We start from the raw sequence: 21144 nt of genomic DNA, 5'->3' as shown, positions 1-21144 counted from the left end.
ATTAAATTTTTAGAAGCTATTTTTGAGAATGTGAGAGTAAATTATTTAGTTCTGTGTTTCTACTAGATAGCTCTAATTTTGCCAGCGAAGAAAAATTACTAAATAATTATAAATACCTGATTTGTCAGTGGTTGAATAAGCTGCAAGAAATCCACGTCCAGAAGTGTGAATTCCACTCATGAACTGTACTGTGACTTCATTACTTTTTGAAATAATTAAACCATCCATTTGAAATCCAAAACCACAGTATTTTCCTGTGAAGAGAAGAAGGAGAACAAATATTGACTTAAAACAACATGAGTAATAAGCATCTTATTCAATTTTGAGCATCTTATTTCATCTGCAACATAGGCTCACATTAGTTCTGGTGTATATTCAAAAGCAAATACATGAGCATGACACTAAATAATGTGCTTAGTGACCATTTAAAGCACATGGCAGACTGTGAGATCCACATTTGTTTTGTCACTGTCATCAGGTCTCCCACACCCCAACACTTGCAGATAAATGTGACCTTATCCCATTCACCTCTAGCCATTGCGTAACCTCCACAGTCAGCGCTTCAAAGAACATGAGGAATCTCTCAAGGAAAAGGATCAAGTTAGGACAATGAGAAGCATCTACAGAAGCAAATGAGAAAAAAGCCCTCCTTTCCCCTCAGCTGCTGGAGCACTCCTTCCTCATAGACTCTTTCATGGTTTCTGTCAAGTACTTTCCTTAATTCTGGACAACAGCAAGCACAACTCACTGCATTTCAGCAGTATCATACATGTATCATATCACAGGTGAGCACCATTAATACACATTACCAGTTAGTTCTCTTTCTGTTTTGTCACACCTAAAAAAATCCAACAGAAGTTCTGTACCTGGGTACTTCTCTTACCATACAAAATGAACAAAAGTAACACAATTTCAGCTGCTGCGGTCTGCAGATGTTGATAGTATTTACCCTACAAAGTTCTACAACTGCTACCAAATCACATTCATGGATGAATGGCTGTTACACAGACCCCAGTCAATGGGGAATTCTCCAGTCCTACTAACTAGAAACTTTAGAAAAGGTACTGAGCAGTTAATTAACTTGTTAAGAAAATAATAATCTTCCGTTCTACAGGCTACCTTGATCATTTGATATTGTAAAAACCATCTGTAACCCTATTTAAGATTCTGCAGTAGATAATCAAAGTGGATAATCACCAGCAGTAAATGACACTGCCTCTGTTTTAGCTAATCACTCCATTTGCTTTCCTTGTAATAAGTATGTTATCATATTGTAAAATAGCAGAAAAAGAGGCAAGACTCCTTCCTCAAATAAAGGCAAATTACAATACCAAAGTAAAGGCAGTGGAGTAGCATCGTCCTGCAGGAATAGCTCTTAACAAATATAATACAAAATAAATAGAATATGTCAATTTCCTTTAAAAAGTGATCTGCACTCCCAAACACCAATAAAACAATGTTAAAAAATTTTAGAAGTTAAAATACAAATTCCTATCATTATTCAGAGCTTTCCAGATGTTACTTATTCAGGTAGGTTTTTTTTAACAAAGCAAGGGTATCTTCTAATAAAACCCAGAAAACAGATTTTACAATACTTAAATGCAATTTATATTATACCAACACAACCTTTTCTTTTCCCTTTTTAAAGTTTTGTTTCCAGCCACTGGATCTTGTTACGTGATTGACCATCATGACCATCCTCTCAAAACACCATTTATCCCCTTCTTCAGGCAAACACACAGTGCAAGCCATTTAAATCTAGCTTGGATAAACTCTCCAGTGCTGCTTGCACCATGGACATATGGCCTTTTACAAACTGTAGAGTGATGCACCTTATGATTCACAGCAAGACATACTTTTGAGACTATAAATCATTTTTCTACCTCTTCCCTGGCCTCCTGCCCGATATTTGTCAATCTTTGAAAAGGCAAGCACCAGGAATGGACAAAGCATGACTGCAGTAACACCTCTGTCACCTGTATGTGCAGAAGATGTAATATTGCTCTTCTGTCTGTATGACTGAAGGACCCCACGTGCTTTTGTACAGCAACATTACAGCAGGAGAGGGAACTCCCATGTCTTAAATAAGTACATCTGCCTGCAGATGCACAGTGATTGGACTGTAATGAAATCTAATAAAAAACTCCTCTAGATCTTACTTATACTAGAGACAAACCTAACACTGAGCATTTGAAGCTTCTTTTGATTTCTTAATAAATACTCAACAGGCTTGGAATAAGCACTAGCCCTCAAAAGCTTCATTAGAAACCCTCTCTGTTTATCAATGAACCCAGTAACAATTTATTTTTTAATCGAACCAGCCAACCTTTAAGTCAATTTAGGTTAAAAAAGGTATGACTGAATTTCAGATTTTATTTAAAACAAGTATTTTAATGTTAGACCATGTCAGTAGTCTTGAATGGAAAAGCTCAGGATAAATCCAGATTTCTCCCAAGAAAATTCAAGTCACTGTTTAATCTCTCCAGTGTCTGTTGCTTCAAACACGAAAAAACCCCAAACCCTGTATGATCTGTATTTGCCATTGTTAACATCACTGTTTGTCCTGTGATTTAATTTATTAAGAGCAGAACAACACACACATTTGCTTGACATACTGTGCTGCTACACCAGCAGGCCACAGCTGAAAAGCAAGAGAAACAAATGAAGCAGGCATTTACTCGAACCCATGAAGTCCCTTGTAAAAGTGAGTAATAGACTTATCAGAACTTGACGTTCCTTGCCATTTAAGGCATTCAGTGTTTCCTATTTTAGACCAAGTCTGGCTCAGCAGCTCCAAGCACATACTCATTTTCACACACACTTACCTAGGTAACAGTTGGAAAAGAGGTTAACAAAGCTAACAGTCCACTAGCCTCTTTAGAAAAAGACTCAATTTAGCGGGATCAGCATTTGAACTGCACAAAAACGGTCTCAGTGAGTAAATCTCTCTTTCTCTCTCTCCAAATTAAAGCTTCAGGAAAGAAAATAAAGTTAATCTGCATAATAACAACTAATTTTAGAGAAGGAAGAATGACAACTCATTTTGAGTTTTATGCAAAGTAACCACAAGAGCCTTAACACTCTACATATACCTTGATGCAGATGATAACATCACACTGCTATATGAAAAAAACCCCACTGACTTCTAATCATCAAATTCTCCTGAAGAGAACAAAATCTAAGAACATTATCAGAAGATGGAGGATATTTGCACTACACACCTGAAGCCTGACAGCCTTTAACACCACCAAGATGAACAGCTAAAGTCAGAGTGAATCCATATAAAAAGAAAGGCATTTCAGGTAAGATATGTATCTATATATAGCTATAGATATAGATACATATATGTACATACGTCTTTCTTTAAAAATGAAGATGCTTCTAGTTTTACAGTTCCCTCTCCACTGCTTACAAGAACTTTGCAAGCTACTGGGAAACGTCAGAGAAAAAACCCCTACATTGCAGTAGAGCTTCCTTTGAGAATCTCAAGAATGAAAGATTATTACAGGATCTGTGTTGCGTTTAGCACACAGTTGTTGTCAAAAAGTAACAAAAGTACCAACAGTACACCCGAGTTCTATACAAGACAACAGTTCTCAAATAGTGATAATTAAAGCTCCTACCTATCTCTGTCCTGTTGGGGCCAATGCCATTATGAACTCTTAGGTAACTGGAATGACAGGAATCTGAGTCATCAATATCAAAATCACCAAACTTGAGCTGAACTCGCTGCCCAGGCTTCACACGGATTTCCCATTCGCAAACGGTGCTGTTGGGAGAGGTCCGGGGGTAGTTTATGGAGGCCAGGGTCCCACTCTCAGGGCCCAGCACAGTGTGTCCACACCCATCACCTAGGAAAGAAGAAAAAGAAATCAGCTCCCATGTTCATCTTCAAAGCCTCACGTGACACCACACCAACCATGGTGCAAGAAAACAGGCAAATGACACAGCAATGGTGAGAAAAAACCATCTAACTAATGTTTTTTGCTTAGCTTATCATCAGAGAGGGCTGCTACAGCTTCCTCAGTGAGATGGAAATTTACCCGTAATGGCTTAAAAAATGGCATGGACAGTACAGGAAGTGTCCCTGCTACTTTATATTCCCTCAACACCACAGTACAGAAGGAAACAGATGCTGAAAAGGACAGAGAAACCTGACAGTAAAACAAGAGCACATTGGTTTTACTGCATTACTGTACTGACAACATAATGAAAAAGAAGTAGAAAGCCAATGGACAGCAAATAAAATGCAGCAACTTAAATACAGCTCTGACATTACCAAACTGCTAATATGTTGTTTCCTGCTGCACCACTATTTAAATGCTGCAATTCACATACTCGATTTTTTGGAATTTGCACAACAAATGAAATCCTAACTCCAGCTTGGAGCCCTCTACCTAACATTTGAGTATTAATTTTAAACAGCTGTAACAGTACTAAAACCAGTTTGTTTAACAAATGGAAAACAAGGCCACAAATTGTATATTGTCAATATAAAATTATAAAGAGCAAACAGATAAATTCAATTACTCAACATCTAGACATGTTTCTCCCCCAGTAAGCAGCACAAAAAGTGTAAGAATTTCTGTGCTGGTTTAGAAGGGTGAATGTTCTCAGAGTAACGTTCACAATGATCACCATGATTTGTATTGACAGAAGTTTGTTTTGACAGCTAAAAGTGTTTCATATTATACAACAATATGTGTAGTTTCTCTACTAAATACGAAAAGGTAAGCCAAGCTTTAGGTACAAAAACTGTACGCATATTGAAGAATTTTAAGTACATTTCAAAATGCTTAAATGTATTACATGTTAGACTGAGTGGATAAGTAAGTCTAATGCACTGATGTGGAACAAAACCCCTGTGATTAATTTAACCAGGTCTGATTAATCTGTTGGCAAACACACCTAATTTCTGCTAACAAAAACTAGTCTCCTTGTAATTTGAGCACATTGAAGGATAGCTGCATGTTATAAAAGCTAAAGTGCTGTTGGTATACACAGAATCATAAACAGACGCAGATGTAAACTGCAGCTTTTTACCTTGCTAGCAGTCTTGAATGAAAATGATACATCTTCGGAAAAGTTAACTGCAATATCTGCTTAGTGAGATCAAAACTTTTATTTCTAAAGCTGTTGTTCAGCCATGTTTTTATTACTGTGATTTGCTTTAAAACACTTTGCTCTATCCCACGGCAAATATTATTTCCTTTTGGGGGATAGCTGATAAAATTACTCTTGTAAGTTAGGGTTTTTCTAACGTGAAACACCACTGTCCAACATTACAAAGAGGTAACTTAAACCGCATGCTGTACGCATCATTGTAATCCTGGTTTCTTTCAAAAGGCATGTTATAAACCTAAGAAAAGTGAAAGTTTTATCATGCAGAACCTGTATGGCCTTGGTTTATTAGCCACTAAGCATTCAAATGTCAGATTCCTGATTAGTCTTAACATGTTACACTTAACAATAAAAGATTCCTTTTCTAGTAAAATGGCTTTTCACAAGCAAGTACTCACACACACTACAAAATGCATGGAATTTATTATATTAACAACAACAAAAACAACAAATATATTCATGGTGAATATATTTGGGGTTAGAATTTTAAAACTCTTTATATTGCAGACATAAAAATAATTATCAACACAAGCAGCAGTCAGTTTTAAGTTATGTCCTGAACAAAAGCAACGAGCCATTAACCAATTCTGTGTTTTTCCTACTCCATGGTAAACAACTGCTTATTAACTCATAGATTGAAAATACTCTGCAGATACACTGACACAGTGGCCTTTTGAACATGAAATCATAGTAGCTTTCACCTGTGTGGGCAGATACACTGTTCTGAGTGCATTTTATGGAAAATAAAAATGCTTGCATGAACTACAATGCTCAGAAGTTAATTATTTCTCATTTCTATAGGGCTGTTATTGCAATGCAGTAACCACACAAATACTATTTCTTAAAACCAGGAATACCAATAATGCACATGATTCTGTATCTTTGATTCTTCCCCACATTCTTCCATCTCAAGCCTATACTGCTGGAAATCGAAGGAGAGCTTGGGTCTCCTCTTTGACCCAAAATGTAAATTTCTCCAGTTAAAAGTAGAAAAGATCATTCCTAACATTCATTTAAACACTTCTCTCCACTAGATTGCTGTTTAGCTGTCTCAAGCATCAAACAATACCTGCACTGTGCTTGCATGATGAACAAACACGGCACAGCTTTCTGATGGGAGAAGCAAAAGAACTCCAAAACAACTAAACACATTCAGGTGATAAAATACAAATAAAATGTTTTAAGTTTTTAAAAAACATTGGGCTTTTTCTTTTAAAGACACATCACTAAAAAATGACAACATTATCCCCTGTAGTTTGGAACAATGTCTTGTTTCCCATGGCTAGAGAAAAAAACTTTCTGATTTTCCTCACACAGTTTAACAAAAATGCCAGTCTCAAACCTCCCTTTTATTATAGGCTTTCTTGAAAACTTGAGAGGAAAAGTACTCCTCTACTCTTATTAAAGAACCTGCTGTCAAATCATACTAAAAAGGGAGGGAAAGGAAAAACAGTTGTGCTGAACTGCAGCATCTTACTATAAAGGCAATTTTTAAAAGTAGCTCGTTCTGAATGGACATATTAGATCTTTTTATTGTATTTCACTTAGGTTAGTGATAACAGAAATGCCAGACACTTCATGCCTGAAGAATTTGAAGGTTACCGTGGCATATACAGTCTGCTAAGGGCAGCAGCATCACTCATGAGCTGTTTGGAAAATTTTCAAAATCACAATTCCAGTGAAACTCGCAGAACAACGAAACCACGTTCTGTTGTATTGGTACTATAAAAGGGCAGTTCTTGAGCCTCTCCATGAAACGTGGTGCTTCATCATTTCTGCCATGCTTATTTAAACACCAGTGATGAACTCCAGAGACACGTACACACATCCAGCATTAGGGGAGCAATTTGCAACATTTGGCCATTTCTCCAAGAAAAAGCACAATTCTTTGCACTACAGCAGCACGTATAGGACAGCAGTCACTTCGTTCATTTGGAGGTCATTAAGTGCCACAGAATCTTTTGCTTCTGTTAATCTGTGCATGTGAGAGCAGAATATTTGAGAACACACTGAAGAGAGACATCAATTCCCTAATTAATTATTCCTGAATGGGCTAACAACCTCTGTTGTCAGTACACGGCTGAACAAGCCTCCTGCTCTCTTTCAGACTTCCCTGTCACACCACAGACCCCCTGCACCTGCAGGATAGATAAAGCCCTTTGTTGAAGCACCAGATCTCTTGTGTGCACACATCACACCTGACACTTAAAAGGCCTGCAGACGCGCATCCAATTTCACATGTCCTGGGGACCAAGTTCACAGCCAAGAGGAAAAGCTCAGCTCTTCACCAAAACTTGTGTTAGAAACACGGGCACCTCTTAATCAGCTGGCAGAAGAAGGCAGACTGCTGTCATCAGGAGAATGATCCATCTCTGGATGCATCTGCAGGCACCTCTGAATGCAGTCTGGATGAAGCCTCCTGACAGATCCCATACGACCCCGAGGCCATGGGACATTGATGTCTGATGCAATCATGCAGATAATTGAAAATGATTTCTTAAAGCCAAGTTCTTTACATCAACAAAATAGAGGACTCAGACCAACACAAACATACCAAATCCACAGGATTTTGATAATTGAAGAAAATGTGGAATTTAATAAAATGAAAGAACACTGAACATGCAGGAGTGGGTCCTAAGTAGTCTAGTAATACCCACAAAAAAAAAGATTTATAGTTGTGGAAGTCAATTAATCAGAACTTTCCCCCCACTAAGAACAGTTGCTGTTAGTGACTGCTAACCTTGTTCTCATTATCAAAACATGTTAAAAAATAATTTTTTAGACCAGTGAATACTTTCCCATTCCTTACTTAGAGAAGAGTGAGTGATAAAGACATTAGACAGTTCAATATTATAACATATAAAGCATATCAAAACACCCGTCTCAGTCTCAACACATGGCACTGCCTTTTGAACGGGATCATTTTAACCAGTGGATTTCCTGAGAAGACTTTACATACATTTTATATAAGCTATGATTTTCTGTATGTTTGTGACTAAATATTGGATGTAATTAAAACTGTTTTAACTAAGCAAAGGTAGAATCAAATCTAGTAGAGTTATGTAAGCAAAAAAGGGTGTTTTAAAGCATTTATTTTAACTTTAAATACACAACTCTTTCTGATTCAATGCTGCTGATTCAACGCACTACTATAATTTCTCCTCTTCTGTTCAGCCCCTGTGCTCTGCATTTCCCTGCTTTTTATCAGCATACCACTAAAAGATACTACATCTGCTTTTTGCTTTTTTCAGTGTGGGCATGAAAGTTTACACAAAGAACAAAAGAGTTCCATGAATAAGAAACAGAGGAATTAAGACCACAGAGACATCACATTCTAAATAGCTTTTCCAAGTGTTTTTAAATGCCCTTATTTGTGTCCTCCAAACTCATTGCTGTTTCCACCGAATTCCACAGAGTGATGTTCTTCAGGAAGGAATCCGTTCCTCTGTCAGAATTAATTTTCTTAACAAGCCAACAAGCACACAGTCCACTTTGATCTTTATGCCATTTATTTGCCTCAGTAACACACTGGTTTGGGCATTTCATCCCACTACAGACGTTTCACAACATAAAATACCCCACACTGCCACAAGTGAGGTCACAGGTCAATAAACACTTGAAGGCACTTTAAATTAGCACAGCCACACACAAAAGCAAGCCTTGTCTGCCTCTCCCTTTTGGCCACATGTTCTCACACCCTTCCTGGTACTGGAGGCAAACACTTATGCAGCCACATGGCCAACCAGAGCAGGGATTTGGCACAAAAACAGCTGCTAGGTTTAACCTAGAGCAACCCCCTAACTTATTTGAGTATGCACATGCAGCAGCACCTTCCTTGACAGAGGGATAAGACAGTGTGAGAGAAGGGAAACACCAGCAACTGCGTATTTCACCAGCACTGCCAACCTGTGCTTGCATTTTAAACAACCTTGAATGCCAACCAGAGAGGCAGAAACCATCCCAATCCTGGGAAGAGCAGTCACACAGGAGTAGTGCACTGGCTTGAGGAACCAAGCTGGCTACAGAGAGTGCCTGACCCACTGCCACCACACAGCGCTGGGTTTCACCAACCCACCTTTCTGAGGCAGCTCTTGGTGCCACTGCCAGTGGCAGGGCAAGGAATGGAGGGCAGGTGGGATTATGGCTGCCTCAGCTTGGATTGATTTACCTGTTGTGGGGCACCCTTAGACAGTTAATGAAATTATGGGCTGAGGTTTAACAAAGACAGGAACAGGACAAGAGCACAGTAAGCATTTGCTTTTCAAGATGTTGGCAGATCAGTGGGGTGACAGGAGAGGGTGAGAGGAGACAGAGGCTGATTCTTGTTCTTACAGCAAAAGTACAAAATTTAATATGCCATTACAACAAAATTTTACTGTTTTCATTTACAACACTGGTCACATGCTGGGCTAGTGATAATTAGCACTTTATTATTTTTATCTGTACATGCAGGTTTATAATCGTATCTCTGGAACTCCAGTCTTAGCTTTCAGCCCCTGAATTTTACACAAAAGAGTAACACTTAGGAATCCTAAATTGAGCATCCAGAATATGATAACATCTTAAAATAAATTATCTAAAATTATTAAGTTGTTAGAGCAGGTAAGATGTGTTCCTCTGCTGCCGTGTACTAACTGGACTGACTACTTCAAAAGAACAGAAGAAAGATCAGCTGTGTAAGACTGCTGCAAAGCTTTTACTTACTGATGTCAGGGAAACTATATGAATCCTCAGGAACAGTTTTGACTTGCTTATATAGTATGCTGGCAAAAGGAGCCTATGAAGACAGGCTAGGCATGGTGAAAAGTGATTTACACAAGGACTCTGTGCTCAATGGTACATAATGCAGAAGCCCTTCTGATCTGCTGCCCAGGCTGACTCACAGTGACAGCTCATGTTGTATGTCTTTGGCTCGCACACGCAGCTTGCCCACTTCCCAAGACACAGCATTTACTTTGCAATCTGCACCAACACTTTCTTAAAAATAAACACTGTTGTGCTTCAGTGCTTTAAGCGCTACACAGCAGAAACACAGATGATGAATAAATGAAAAATAACACACAGATGGTCATGCAAAACACTACAAGAATAAGCAATAGTCACGGTCAGAATGAGCTTCAAACCTCCTGAAAAGTTTTTCAAACTCTTCACCACACTAGGACCCCATGAAATTTCACAAGCCTCGCATATGTCAACTAAGAGGCAAAAAGTTCTCCAATCATACCAATAATTCACACACTAAATTAACTACACTCAACATTTTCTCCCTTCCATTTCCAGTTCATACATGAGACTGCACACCCTGAACTGCAGATCCACGGTGGCAGCACCATGGATCTTGCCTTTCATGAGCAGCTGTCCCCTCCCTGCCCCATCCACTGCCAGCGCTCACTGTACCCCTGCTGGGCTGCACCACAGTTCTGTGCCCAGGTTCCTATCCCAGCTGCCTTCTGCTGGGTGAGGGATGGGTATGGCCCACCAGCCACAGGAGTCTGAACAATGCAGAGGATGCATGGTAGGGACAGGGAGGAGGCAGCAGCTGTCACAGGTAAGAATAATTTTTGGTACCATGGAGTCGACAGAAGCTGGCAGGGAGGAAGCTCATGGTTTGGGTACCTGAAAAAAAAAGCCAAACCAAGTGTGGATGCTTTCAAAAAGAAAACCTCAAAACACACTTGTCATTATTTGCACCCCACAGCTGCACCAAGAGACTTTAAGCATATTTCTAACCCTCTTGAAAGTCTGTCATCCAGCTGATGAAACAGTCCCACTCTACATCTCTGCAACAGCAGTTCCTTCTCCCAGTGTAGGTGGCACACACCATCATCTTGACTTCTAACAATCATTTTCTAATCTAATTTCAAAATTACCACGGGGACTGTTTGGAGTTTCCCCATTTTGAACAACTTGGCTTCATTCTAGCATCATAAAGTTTAATACACAATCTGTTCTAAAAGGCATTTCATGCCTAATTTTGCCATGTAGATATTCCCTTAAAACAAAGATGTTTTCACACTTTTGACCCTCTATAAAAACAATCAATAAAATAAATATTATGTATTACTGAATAACAATATTATTAACTAGGAAGATGACAGTAAATTTAAACGTTTGAGCCACCATTTTTTAAGTGCTAAATTTATCATTAAAAGTACAGCACGAGCATGTAGGAAGACAGTGTGTGAAGCTTCAGTAGAAACTATCTGTGAACTTTAAGCTTGCCCATGACCTTGGCTGTATCTTCTTTGTAACAGGAAGAAAATGATGTTTTGTGTAAGAGGACTGGAGAACTTGAAAACATCATTTAAAAAATGAAGATATAAAGTAATGCAAATGCTTTATTTGAAATTTTCAAATATACTTAGGAAAAAGACAAAAACTGATCATCACTAGCCTGTGTACACAAGTGTTCAAAAGCATTCAATTTAATGCATTCCTCTTTCTACTCTTGTGATAATGAGATGTACCTTGACACCTGTAGACAATTGCATAAAAATAGAATTTAACAGATAATGTGGTTTAGGGCCTCGTGGCTTATCACAAAACTCACAGATTTGCAAAAGAAAAATTTAGTACTTAAGGCTTCTTTCCACCACACTGAACAAGGCAAGACATCTTTCTCCATATCTTAACCATTCTGGAGCAAAGTTAAAATAACCAGATGTGGTCTTTAACTGGCCACAGTCCTGCTAAAGATGCAGCGGCTGCCAGCTAAGAAACCCTGTGTGGAACCTGCAGGCCAACATTCATGCACAACACACTCAGCATACAGGCTGCATCTCTGCGGTGAACAACCCTTTCAGAGGCAAAAGCTCTGAACTCTGAGGAGTAACCAAGCAAAATTGCACCACTGTAATTCATCTTTCCACTCAAGACATTGAGGATCTTTCACCGGCCTCATTCTTGTGGGGCTACTCTCCAGAAAAAAACCCCATGTTTACATGCAAGTAGCTATACAAGTGGCTTGTCTTGCCATTTTACATTTTACACACCCCATTTTTGCATTTTTAATTTTATATTGGGGTGAAACTAAAGAGAACTGTGGCACAACCAGTTCAGTGTTATCCTTCAACATCCAAAGCTGCAACTGGGCACTGAAAGAGCTACTACTTCTACTTCAAGAATTTGCAATTAAGAGGTCATGATAAACAGTGTGATATGACTGACAGCATCACTCTGGGAAGCTTTTACACCATCATCAATTTTAGAAACCATGACAGAAGAATCATCTGCTCTCAACCATTTTCAGAAGCATGCCAAGCTTTTAAAGTTCCCTTTTCCACCATTAACAGTATCCATCAAGGATGTATCAAATTATTACCTCTGACAGCACTTCAATTAAAGAACTAAGAAAATCAGAGGGTTTTTTTTTTAAGAAACGGGTCTATCAGAAAAGCCATTGTAGGGAAAAAAATTTGGAAAGAGCATCCATGTGACCTCATGCACAATCCATCAAATTCCAGCAAGACTGACAATCCAAAGATGAGCTGCTGGCAAGGATTGTCATTCTGATGGATAATATTCCAATCCTAGATAACAAAACTTCTTCCTTGAGCTAAAAGTAAATTTGGAAAACTTCAAAAATCTAGGAGGAAGATTTAGAGGGAGGATTAACAAGGGAAGATATAAAGTGGGAAGGGAAGTGTTTAATAAAGTACATAGATGATCTGACCATTGATTTTATTTTCACTTTTCAGTACATAAATGATGTGTGATCTCTGCAATAAGGTTAATAAGGTGGTATCCTGTGATTAGCTGAATTAAGCTTTCACATCATGAAGAACGTTAAAATGTACTACACTGACTTAAAACTTTTACTGAACAATGAAAAAATGTTAACAAAGATACCTACACAGAACAACAACAACAAAAAATCTTAAAATAGCTGTTTGGTTTTTTCCTTAATACTACAATTAACAAAACCACTGTAATACAGTCTTGCCAATGAAAGACAAACTCTGGCATAAAGAAAATGCCAGAGAAATATTTCCTAAAAAAAAAAAAAAAAAAAAAAAAGAGAAACATAGAAAAATTACACAAATAAAAAACTTCCAGAGTCTCTCTCTCATAAAGAAAAAAAAGCAGCAAGTTTGAACCTGTTTGATCTTAATTCATAAGTAATTTTAAAGAATGATGGATTCATAGAGTACTGAAGACCAGAAGGGCCTTTTTAAGTATGATTTCTTGTACACCTTGACTACTTAGAGTTGGCTAGTCACTATACTAACTAAGGGGAATTCAGGATGTTGCATTAAATTTCTTTCCAGAAAGCTTTCAGACGTGAGGAAAGGCATCTCGAGAAAGAGACTTTAAAACTATTTCTATTAAAGCAAGCATGCTTTAAACACTCGGAGAAGGAAACAAATAAACAAAATACAAAAACAACCCCCCACCCCATCTGTTTCTAAGACATTCTTAAAAGCACACCTACTGGTACTGCCAAAAATGACACAAGTGAGTTCACAAACTTGGTTCAGCTTCCACACCAACATTTACTAATGTGATAGTAATGTATGCTATCGCAGCCGTGGTGCAGAACTGGGACCTCCTAGCTGTGACACCACTCAAAAACCAGGGGCATGCAATTTCTACTAACAGGACAAAAGTTAGTATTTTCAGTAATATACTGAGAACAGAGTCAAGTAACTGTAGGAAAACAGTGATTACCTGAGTCACAATGCACAAGACATTGTACAGAGACCTCTAGTACAGAGACCAGTGAAGAGGCCAAAACATCCTCCTCACATCAGCAAACATTAAAAGCAAGCACGGCTGACATGTACATAGTCAGTCCCCATTTATACATATTCTGCTTCCAGGACTCCTTTTGCTTCAAAAGGATGTACTTTTTTAGAAGCAATTGCCAATAGCTGCTAAGAATACTTGCACTTCTAATGGTTCATGGACTTGTATTTCATATTGCTACTGCAAGCATATTCCCACTGTGTTGTAGCTAGAGAGGTCAATTCAAATCACAGTCTCACTGCAAACTTGCAACAAAATATTTAGAAGTATGAGTTGCCACTTACTGCAAAGATAAACACTTACATGCTTGATTTTTCAGGATGCAACTAATCTCACCAAAATCAAGAAGATAACTAATTTCTGAGCTTCAGTATCCACCAGCTGAGCTGGTCTAAATCTTGCAGACTGCTAACTCACTGAAAATTAGTTTTATTTTGGTATTTGCAGAGAAAAAAAGAATATAACCAAACAGAAGTGACAACTGCAAACACAGAGATTTTGTAAGAAATGCCAACAGGAAGCATCCAAATGCCATAAGCAGTACCAAATGACTGTGCTACAGTTCCACAGTCCAACTGATTGAAATGCTGAGATAGCTAAACAAGTATTAACTATCTGCTTTAATTTCATTTTTAAAGAGTTCAGCAACCATAAATATATGTTATCCTCTTGCAACTCTTCACCAAGGGAAACTAAGTGGTCATGCAGGGAAGCACCAGAAATTACATGCCTGAAAAGAAAGCATCAGTTAAATGCTTCTTACCCATGCCAGGGCTGGTGTTTTTGTGGGGGGTGGGGGGGGGGGGGCGTGTTTCAGACACTAGACAAAAAATTCCTTAACCAGAAGCCATTTTCAAAATCAGTGTTATTCTGTGGTCCAAATGTCAAGTCACTATCAGATTTTCAAGTATAATTTTTGTTTCAAATAACATAAAATGTTCAGTTATAAAGCAACAAGCTCAAACAGAATATAAATAACACAGCTCAAGCTGTTTGCCTCCAGTAATGGATGGCAAAGGACATAGCTTAGCAAAATCTGGTGTTTCAGTCTTGCTGCATTAATGAACAAGCTTCACAGATAACGACCTACCACTCTGTATAAAAAAAACCCCAGCACTGAAAATTTTATAGATCCTATCTTAGTGCAGGTTACCACATGGGCTTCTACATTAATCCTACTCCTGCTCCCTCTCCACCTCCCCTAACTTCAGTTTAGTAACAAATCCACACTCTATGCTTGGATCATGGTTTCAACGACACTATTTTAAATAGAAGTACCACGGATATTCCATGTTATTTTAGAGAAATTAATCTAAAAGCAACTCTTATCAGAAAATGCAAGAGGAGAAGGAAATTCTTTGACTACAAAACAAATTCCAGATAATCCTAAGTGCTTTCCCCAAAGCACAGGGTGCAGTTATAAAAGTGGGGGTGACAAGCAATGTTTTTTTTTTTAAAAACCTTTCAAAATATGGATAAAATTGCCAATATAGAAACACTTCGCAATACACTGAGCAGCAATTCCAACAAGGATTGCATTTGAACTGATGACTATCTGAGCTATGAGAGCTGATGCATTCAAGGCAGCCTTTAACCAGCTGATGACTGAAACTACATAGAGCAGCAGTGATCACATTAAAAACCTAATGCATCATTTCTCACAGCATAAAGCAAGTTGGCAGAACTGCAGAAAAAGGAGACGGATTATTTTTCTCTTACATGAATAACATAAGAAAACATTCCTGAAAGTCTTGAAAGCTGAACATCTCAATTCAGTAGCAGGACAATAATTTTCCTAAAGACTGCACTAACATGCTGGAAGGTCACTGGCTTGAGATGCACACAGTAACAGCATACAAGCTTCTGAAAGAACATTTACATTACCTTTTTAACACTAGCTCAGATGCTTGATTTTTATAGCCACACAGACACAGACATATATATATATATATAAATATATAAAACCAATATGCATTGTACTGCTTAAATACAAAATACAGTACATTCTTATGAGAGCTCCAAAGAGTATTTACACAAAAGGGTGATTCCTGCATTCTTTACAGGAATGGACTAGGCTAGCACAACCTCAAAAGGCTCCCAAATGAGCTGGACTAAACCAAGCCAGTACTGCAAGGCAACCTCCCAGGAAGGATGTTCTGCAGAACACATGGATGTACCTTTTGCCCACCAGATCCACATACCCGCTTCAAATAAGGCTCATTAAATAGAGGAGGAGAAATAATGTTACTGAGGTTCTGGTTTTCAAAAGCAAAGAATATTCACTCTTTTTAGGTCTACACTTCCAATACCAGCTCACTTCCCTTCAGGAACAGCACTCCTCCTCGAAATTCTTTATGGCATTGTTCTCCTCTCTAAATCTATCTTCAAGGTGCAATACTGGGAAGTTAAAAAGAGCATCAGAAAACCTAAATAAGCCTACCCTAACTTTAAGCCCTGGTCTTGAAAAATTCTTCCATGCTTCTCAACACAGGGATGGAAAGGGATTTGCCTCAGCAATCCTGCCTAAATGGTACCAATCCCTGAATCCTCAAGCTGCACAATTGCATCTTCAAAACACTCTGAACTCTTAAGTAAAACTGTCCCATTAAAAAAGCAAAACAGTTCATTAGAGCATTGCCCTCCTCATCATAAAACACTTAATCTGATGTTAATTTGAGGGACAATAAATCCCTCATGCAAAGATCTGAGGGTCCTTTTAATCAAAATAATTCCTCATGGTTTTGGCTGTGACTCCTTCCCAGAAGAGCCCAGCCAAGGAGGAGGAATACAAAAGGCAGTGAGACACCACCCAATCTAATTTAGCAAGAATAGCAAACAGCACTGTGTGCAAGGCAGCACATGGCAATTGCTCATGTGACAGATGGCTCTGTGGTAGTGCTTTGTATTCACGTGCACAGAGCTCTCTGCAGCAGGAAAAGACACACCTGCACTGGGCTACCCTGGCAGCTGGAACCCTTGTCAGTCCCCTGTTCTAGAAGGAAATCATCTCTTCCAGGACCCTGAGGGATAAGCTGCAGTCTCTTGCGCAGATGATGGATATGTAGCTAGAGCCATCTTCTCTTTGCCTGATTCCTTCTCCCCAAACTTCGGCTGACGGATCAGCACATGCCCCATTCTGGACTGGCCACAGCCAGAGCCACCACTGTCTACTGCCCTGCAGGAGGGACCAGCAGAGGTGACACCAGGAGCGCTGCGGAGAGGAGAGCACACCGAGGAACTGAAGAGAAGCAGGGAACACACAAATGATCCACAAATACTGCGGCTGAGTCCCAAAACACAAGGCCACAGAAAACCATTTCATGAGGCTCAATGTGCACAGAGCCTTTAGTTCTTTCACTTCACTCTTCAGATGATGGCAACTCAGTACAAGACATTCAGAAGTTAATTTTCTCTGCTACACCAGAGCAAACATTTGTCAACTACAGTGGTGAATCACTTTTTTGCACTTTCTTCAGTGAGGTTTGAGCATATAACAACATCCTCATGAGCCGCTATTTCTTTAGAACAAAATGTGGGAATCACATTCAAAAACAAGCATCCAGCAATAGTTTTTTAAAATAGAAGACTGCAAACAAATCTGTTTCAAGTCACTGGGGAATCAGCTTCAGAATAAAAGGTTACTTTTAACTTTGAGCACTTTTTTCCAGTTTTACAGGTACATTGGTATCCACTAGGAATCCCAACAGATGGCTACCAAACTACATGTGTGATAACAAAGTTCTTGCTCTACAGACCGTACAAGCTTCATTATTTCAGAATTACGGACTCTTTATTCAACTTCTGCTTGGATGAAAGCTAAGCAACCATTGCTCCTGTAGCTGTGTTTTTCTAAATTAAAAAAAAAAAAAAGAGGTTAAACTTAGCTAATGAACAGACCATAAAACTTAGCTAATGAACAGACCATACCAAATTTATGTTAACACTTAAACATCTGTTAAGAGCACTGTTTCTCAAAATGCAATCCACAAAGAGCAGGAAGCTTACATGGTGCTGGCTTGCTTTCATTCACACCTGCCTAATTACATGAAAAACAAAAAAAGACGCATTTTTCAAATATCACTTTCCTTGCAACCAGGAGCTAGAATCACTACAGAACTGTTTCAAAAATCACAAGAGCTGATTTGCGCAGCCATCGGACGGACCAAGGCACAAGATTATGAAATGCAGCACAGGGCACTTCTGAAGGTGTTTGAGCTAAAAAAAAAATGCTCATAATTTTCCAAGACGGCAACACACTCAAGTTCAAGCCCTTGACCGAGGAATTCTGAACTACATAAACAGAATGATTTGAAATACGACAGACTGAAAAAAATCCCACATGATTCCTACAAGATAATACAGTGGGCTACTAAGTGAAAGACGTATTCACCACTGAAATACCTGCAATTTTCATTTCTCAGTTTGCTGCTGTCTGGAAGGAGAGGATAACAACATCTGACCCAATATTAAAAACAAGCTTCACACTGACCAAAATAATGCTCTTTTTAAATCAGTTCGTACCAGGAAGGTGCTCTAAAGAAAAGCATGTGAGAAATGAAAACACTATCTTCAGAAAAAGATTTAAACAACATGTTGTATGTGAGGCTTAGAGCTGCTGAATGAACAGTAGAAAAGAAAACGAACAACTGCTTCCTGAGAGAGGACCAGCCTCTCTAACATAATGAATGAGGCTAGGTTCCTACTCACTGTACTTTTATAAAAGAGCTTAAAAGCAACCTTAATTGTGGAATTCCCAAGTCTTGGCTTTCATTGTCAATTAAGATCTTCTCTTAAAAGCCTGTTCACATATTTAATGCCCTAACTGAGTAATAGCTTTGTGCTGACCAATCAAGAGCAGCTTCATTTCTGTATGGGACTACTCACCAAATTAGAATTATGCCAGCATTTAGAGATACAGGATATGGGCTCCCCAACCTTCTCTGGAGTAAGATAAATGAAAATATTTTGGCAAGGAAACAGTCCCTCACTAGCAGAACTCTTCTTAGAAGCTCTAGCAGTTTCTCATACTGAAACATTGTATTCAACAACACCAGAGTCTCTCACTTTAAAAGAAGCTCTCCTTTTTGTTGGCAAATAAAATGAAGCTTGTCAGTAAAGAGGTTCCCCTCTTGCTCAAAAGTGAGACTTCTGAGAAAACTTTAAGCATTAACTAGAGAAACACTGCAAATTGAAATGCGGCTTAGGAGCTCTTCAGCAGTTTCTCGAAGTACAGAAAGACAAAGTTTCACTCATTCCTAAAAGCCTGCTGTCCTTGCAGCGCCACTTCTTGTTGCATGGTCCCGCCCCCTCTAACACATCCCTGACTACTCAGAGAGCCAGTTCGACTCAGTCATCTAGAGGTAAATTATGACTCTTCTCTACCCCCCCCAGTTATTTCAGTTCTCTCCTAGAATAACAAACTCAGTCTGCTCACCAAAAGGTCGGACAAGTGTCGGGTCAGCACAAGTGTGATGTTCCTACAGCATGAACTAACACCTTGCTGCTACCTGCCTCACCCAGCAGCAACCTTCCAAAGACTAAATGTTAAAATAGCCCAATTTCCTCTCAAACGCAAATGGGCCTTCTCCTCCTCCAGTACAAATTACAATAAAACAAAACCAGGTGTGTCAAATGCTTATTAGTAATAGTTTTGTGTGTGTATAGGAACATACTTAAATGAAATTAGCTGGAAATACTAGGAAAAGATATGTCCACACAACTAGCTTGGTCTACGGACACATTGCTGAACTTTTTCCATTCAATTAATTAATTTTAATTATTTAAATATTTAATTTATATGCAACAACAGTAGCGTGCATATAGTTCCTGTTCCCTTTGTGTATTTAAATATAGCATTTCTGAAATTCAACAGTATTTCCATCTCTGAGATGGAAAAAACCAGAAAGTTACGTGACAACTTAGAACAGTTTCTGAGGAGATCAGTTTCTGAAACGATGCAAGACCAGTGCAAGAAGCAAATGGCATTGAAAACCACAAAATTAATCTTCTCAATCCCTTCCCAATCCCAGAAGTGAGTTTCAAGATGCTGTCAAAACACTCCCACCACTTTGTCCCAAGCGCATGATCAAAGTGACAGTCACAGTGGCATCCTCTGATCTTCTGCCATGAAGTGACCAAGCTGTGCCTCGTAATTTTCACAGTGCTAAAACTTGATCACTAATTCCACCCGAGAAGAAATCTCGTCGATTTCTCTAAACAAGAAAACCCAAACAACCCAAAAATCCAACAACGCCTACTCAGTCTGTCACACGTTCAGAACTCTCACCCCTATATACACTTCTGCATACTCTTGGGCGAGCGTAAGTTTATTTTCACAATTAGCAGAATCTCCCCTTTATCCGCCTCCTGGCTCACAGCCTACAAGAGGGGGGGGTCACCCGCAGATGGGGCAAACCAAACCCCACACACGCCCTGCCCTGCCCCTGTGCCCCGAGCTGCCTCCACAGCCCCGGCTCCCTGCCGAGCCCCGGTCGCGCCCCTGCCGGGAGAAGCCCTCCCGCCGCCGCCTCCCCGGGGAGTGCGGGAGCGGGGAGGAAAAAAGGTTGCTGTTTAGTTTTGTTTGTTCTTTTTTCTTCAAAACGGGGCTCTTCTCTCGCTCTTTGTTGGCCAGCAAGAGGGCAGGTTCGACGTGTGGGGCCACATGCCGAGGGGCTCCCCCTCCCAGCAGCAGAGCCCCGGAGGGTTGGTTTCCCACCCGCGGCCGCCGGGGCTACGGGGCTCGCCCGCCGCCGCCGCTCCCGCACCCACCTTTCTGCGCCTCGGTGCCCCGCAACAGCAGCAGCAGCAGCAGGAGGAGGAGGAGGAAGAAGAGGCTGGGGCGGAGCAGCGAGGCCGCCCGCCGGGTCCCCGCGGGGAGCGGCCGCCCCGGACTCACCATGCCCCGCGGCGTGGCCGGCGCGCCCGGCGGTCCCAGGGCATCGCGGGCAGCGGGGCGGCCGCGCCGGGCCGCGTCTGAGCCCTGCGCGCCCGCCAGCCCGCCCGTCCCCCGCGGCCGCCCAACCGCTTCCGGGGGCGCGGCGGGGCCGCCCCGCTTCCTGCCGCCCCCTCCGCCGCGGCCGGCCGGCCCCCGGCGCCGCCGAGCCCGGGCAGCGGCAGCGGCTCCGGCGCGGCCCCGCCGAGCGTGGGGCCCCCTCCGCTCCCCGCCCCGAGCCGCGCCCTCCCGGGCGGCCCGCGCGGGGCTCATGGCCCCAAACCGAGTCCTCAGTAGACAGCCCCTGAATTCCCGCTCTAGTTCGCCTCCGTCCTCCTCTGCGAGCT

The 21144-nt window shown here is 40.4% G+C and overlaps 1 protein-coding gene across 1 annotated transcript in view; it reads right to left on the bottom strand.

Moving 5' to 3' along the window:
- Nucleotides 1–20764, bottom strand: part of DCBLD2 (discoidin, CUB and LCCL domain containing 2) — a 40431-nt gene extending 19667 nt beyond the window's left edge. Inside the window, exons 1-3 of the mRNA XM_039559594.1 lie at nucleotides 20635–20764; nucleotides 3624–3851; nucleotides 117–254 (exon numbers count right to left, since the gene is read on the bottom strand). Coding sequence (XP_039415528.1) covers nucleotides 117–254; nucleotides 3624–3851; nucleotides 20635–20764 — 496 coding nt within the window. The remainder of the gene's footprint in view (nucleotides 1–116; nucleotides 255–3623; nucleotides 3852–20634) is intronic.
- Nucleotides 20765–21144: the final 380 nt, after the last annotated feature.

This window comes from Corvus cornix, chromosome 1 (assembly GCF_000738735.6).
Source record: "Corvus cornix cornix isolate S_Up_H32 chromosome 1, ASM73873v5, whole genome shotgun sequence".
NCBI lineage: Eukaryota > Metazoa > Chordata > Aves > Passeriformes > Corvidae > Corvus > Corvus cornix.
Note: the sequence above shows the minus strand (reverse complement) of the source record. Positions and strands in the feature narration are given on the sequence as shown.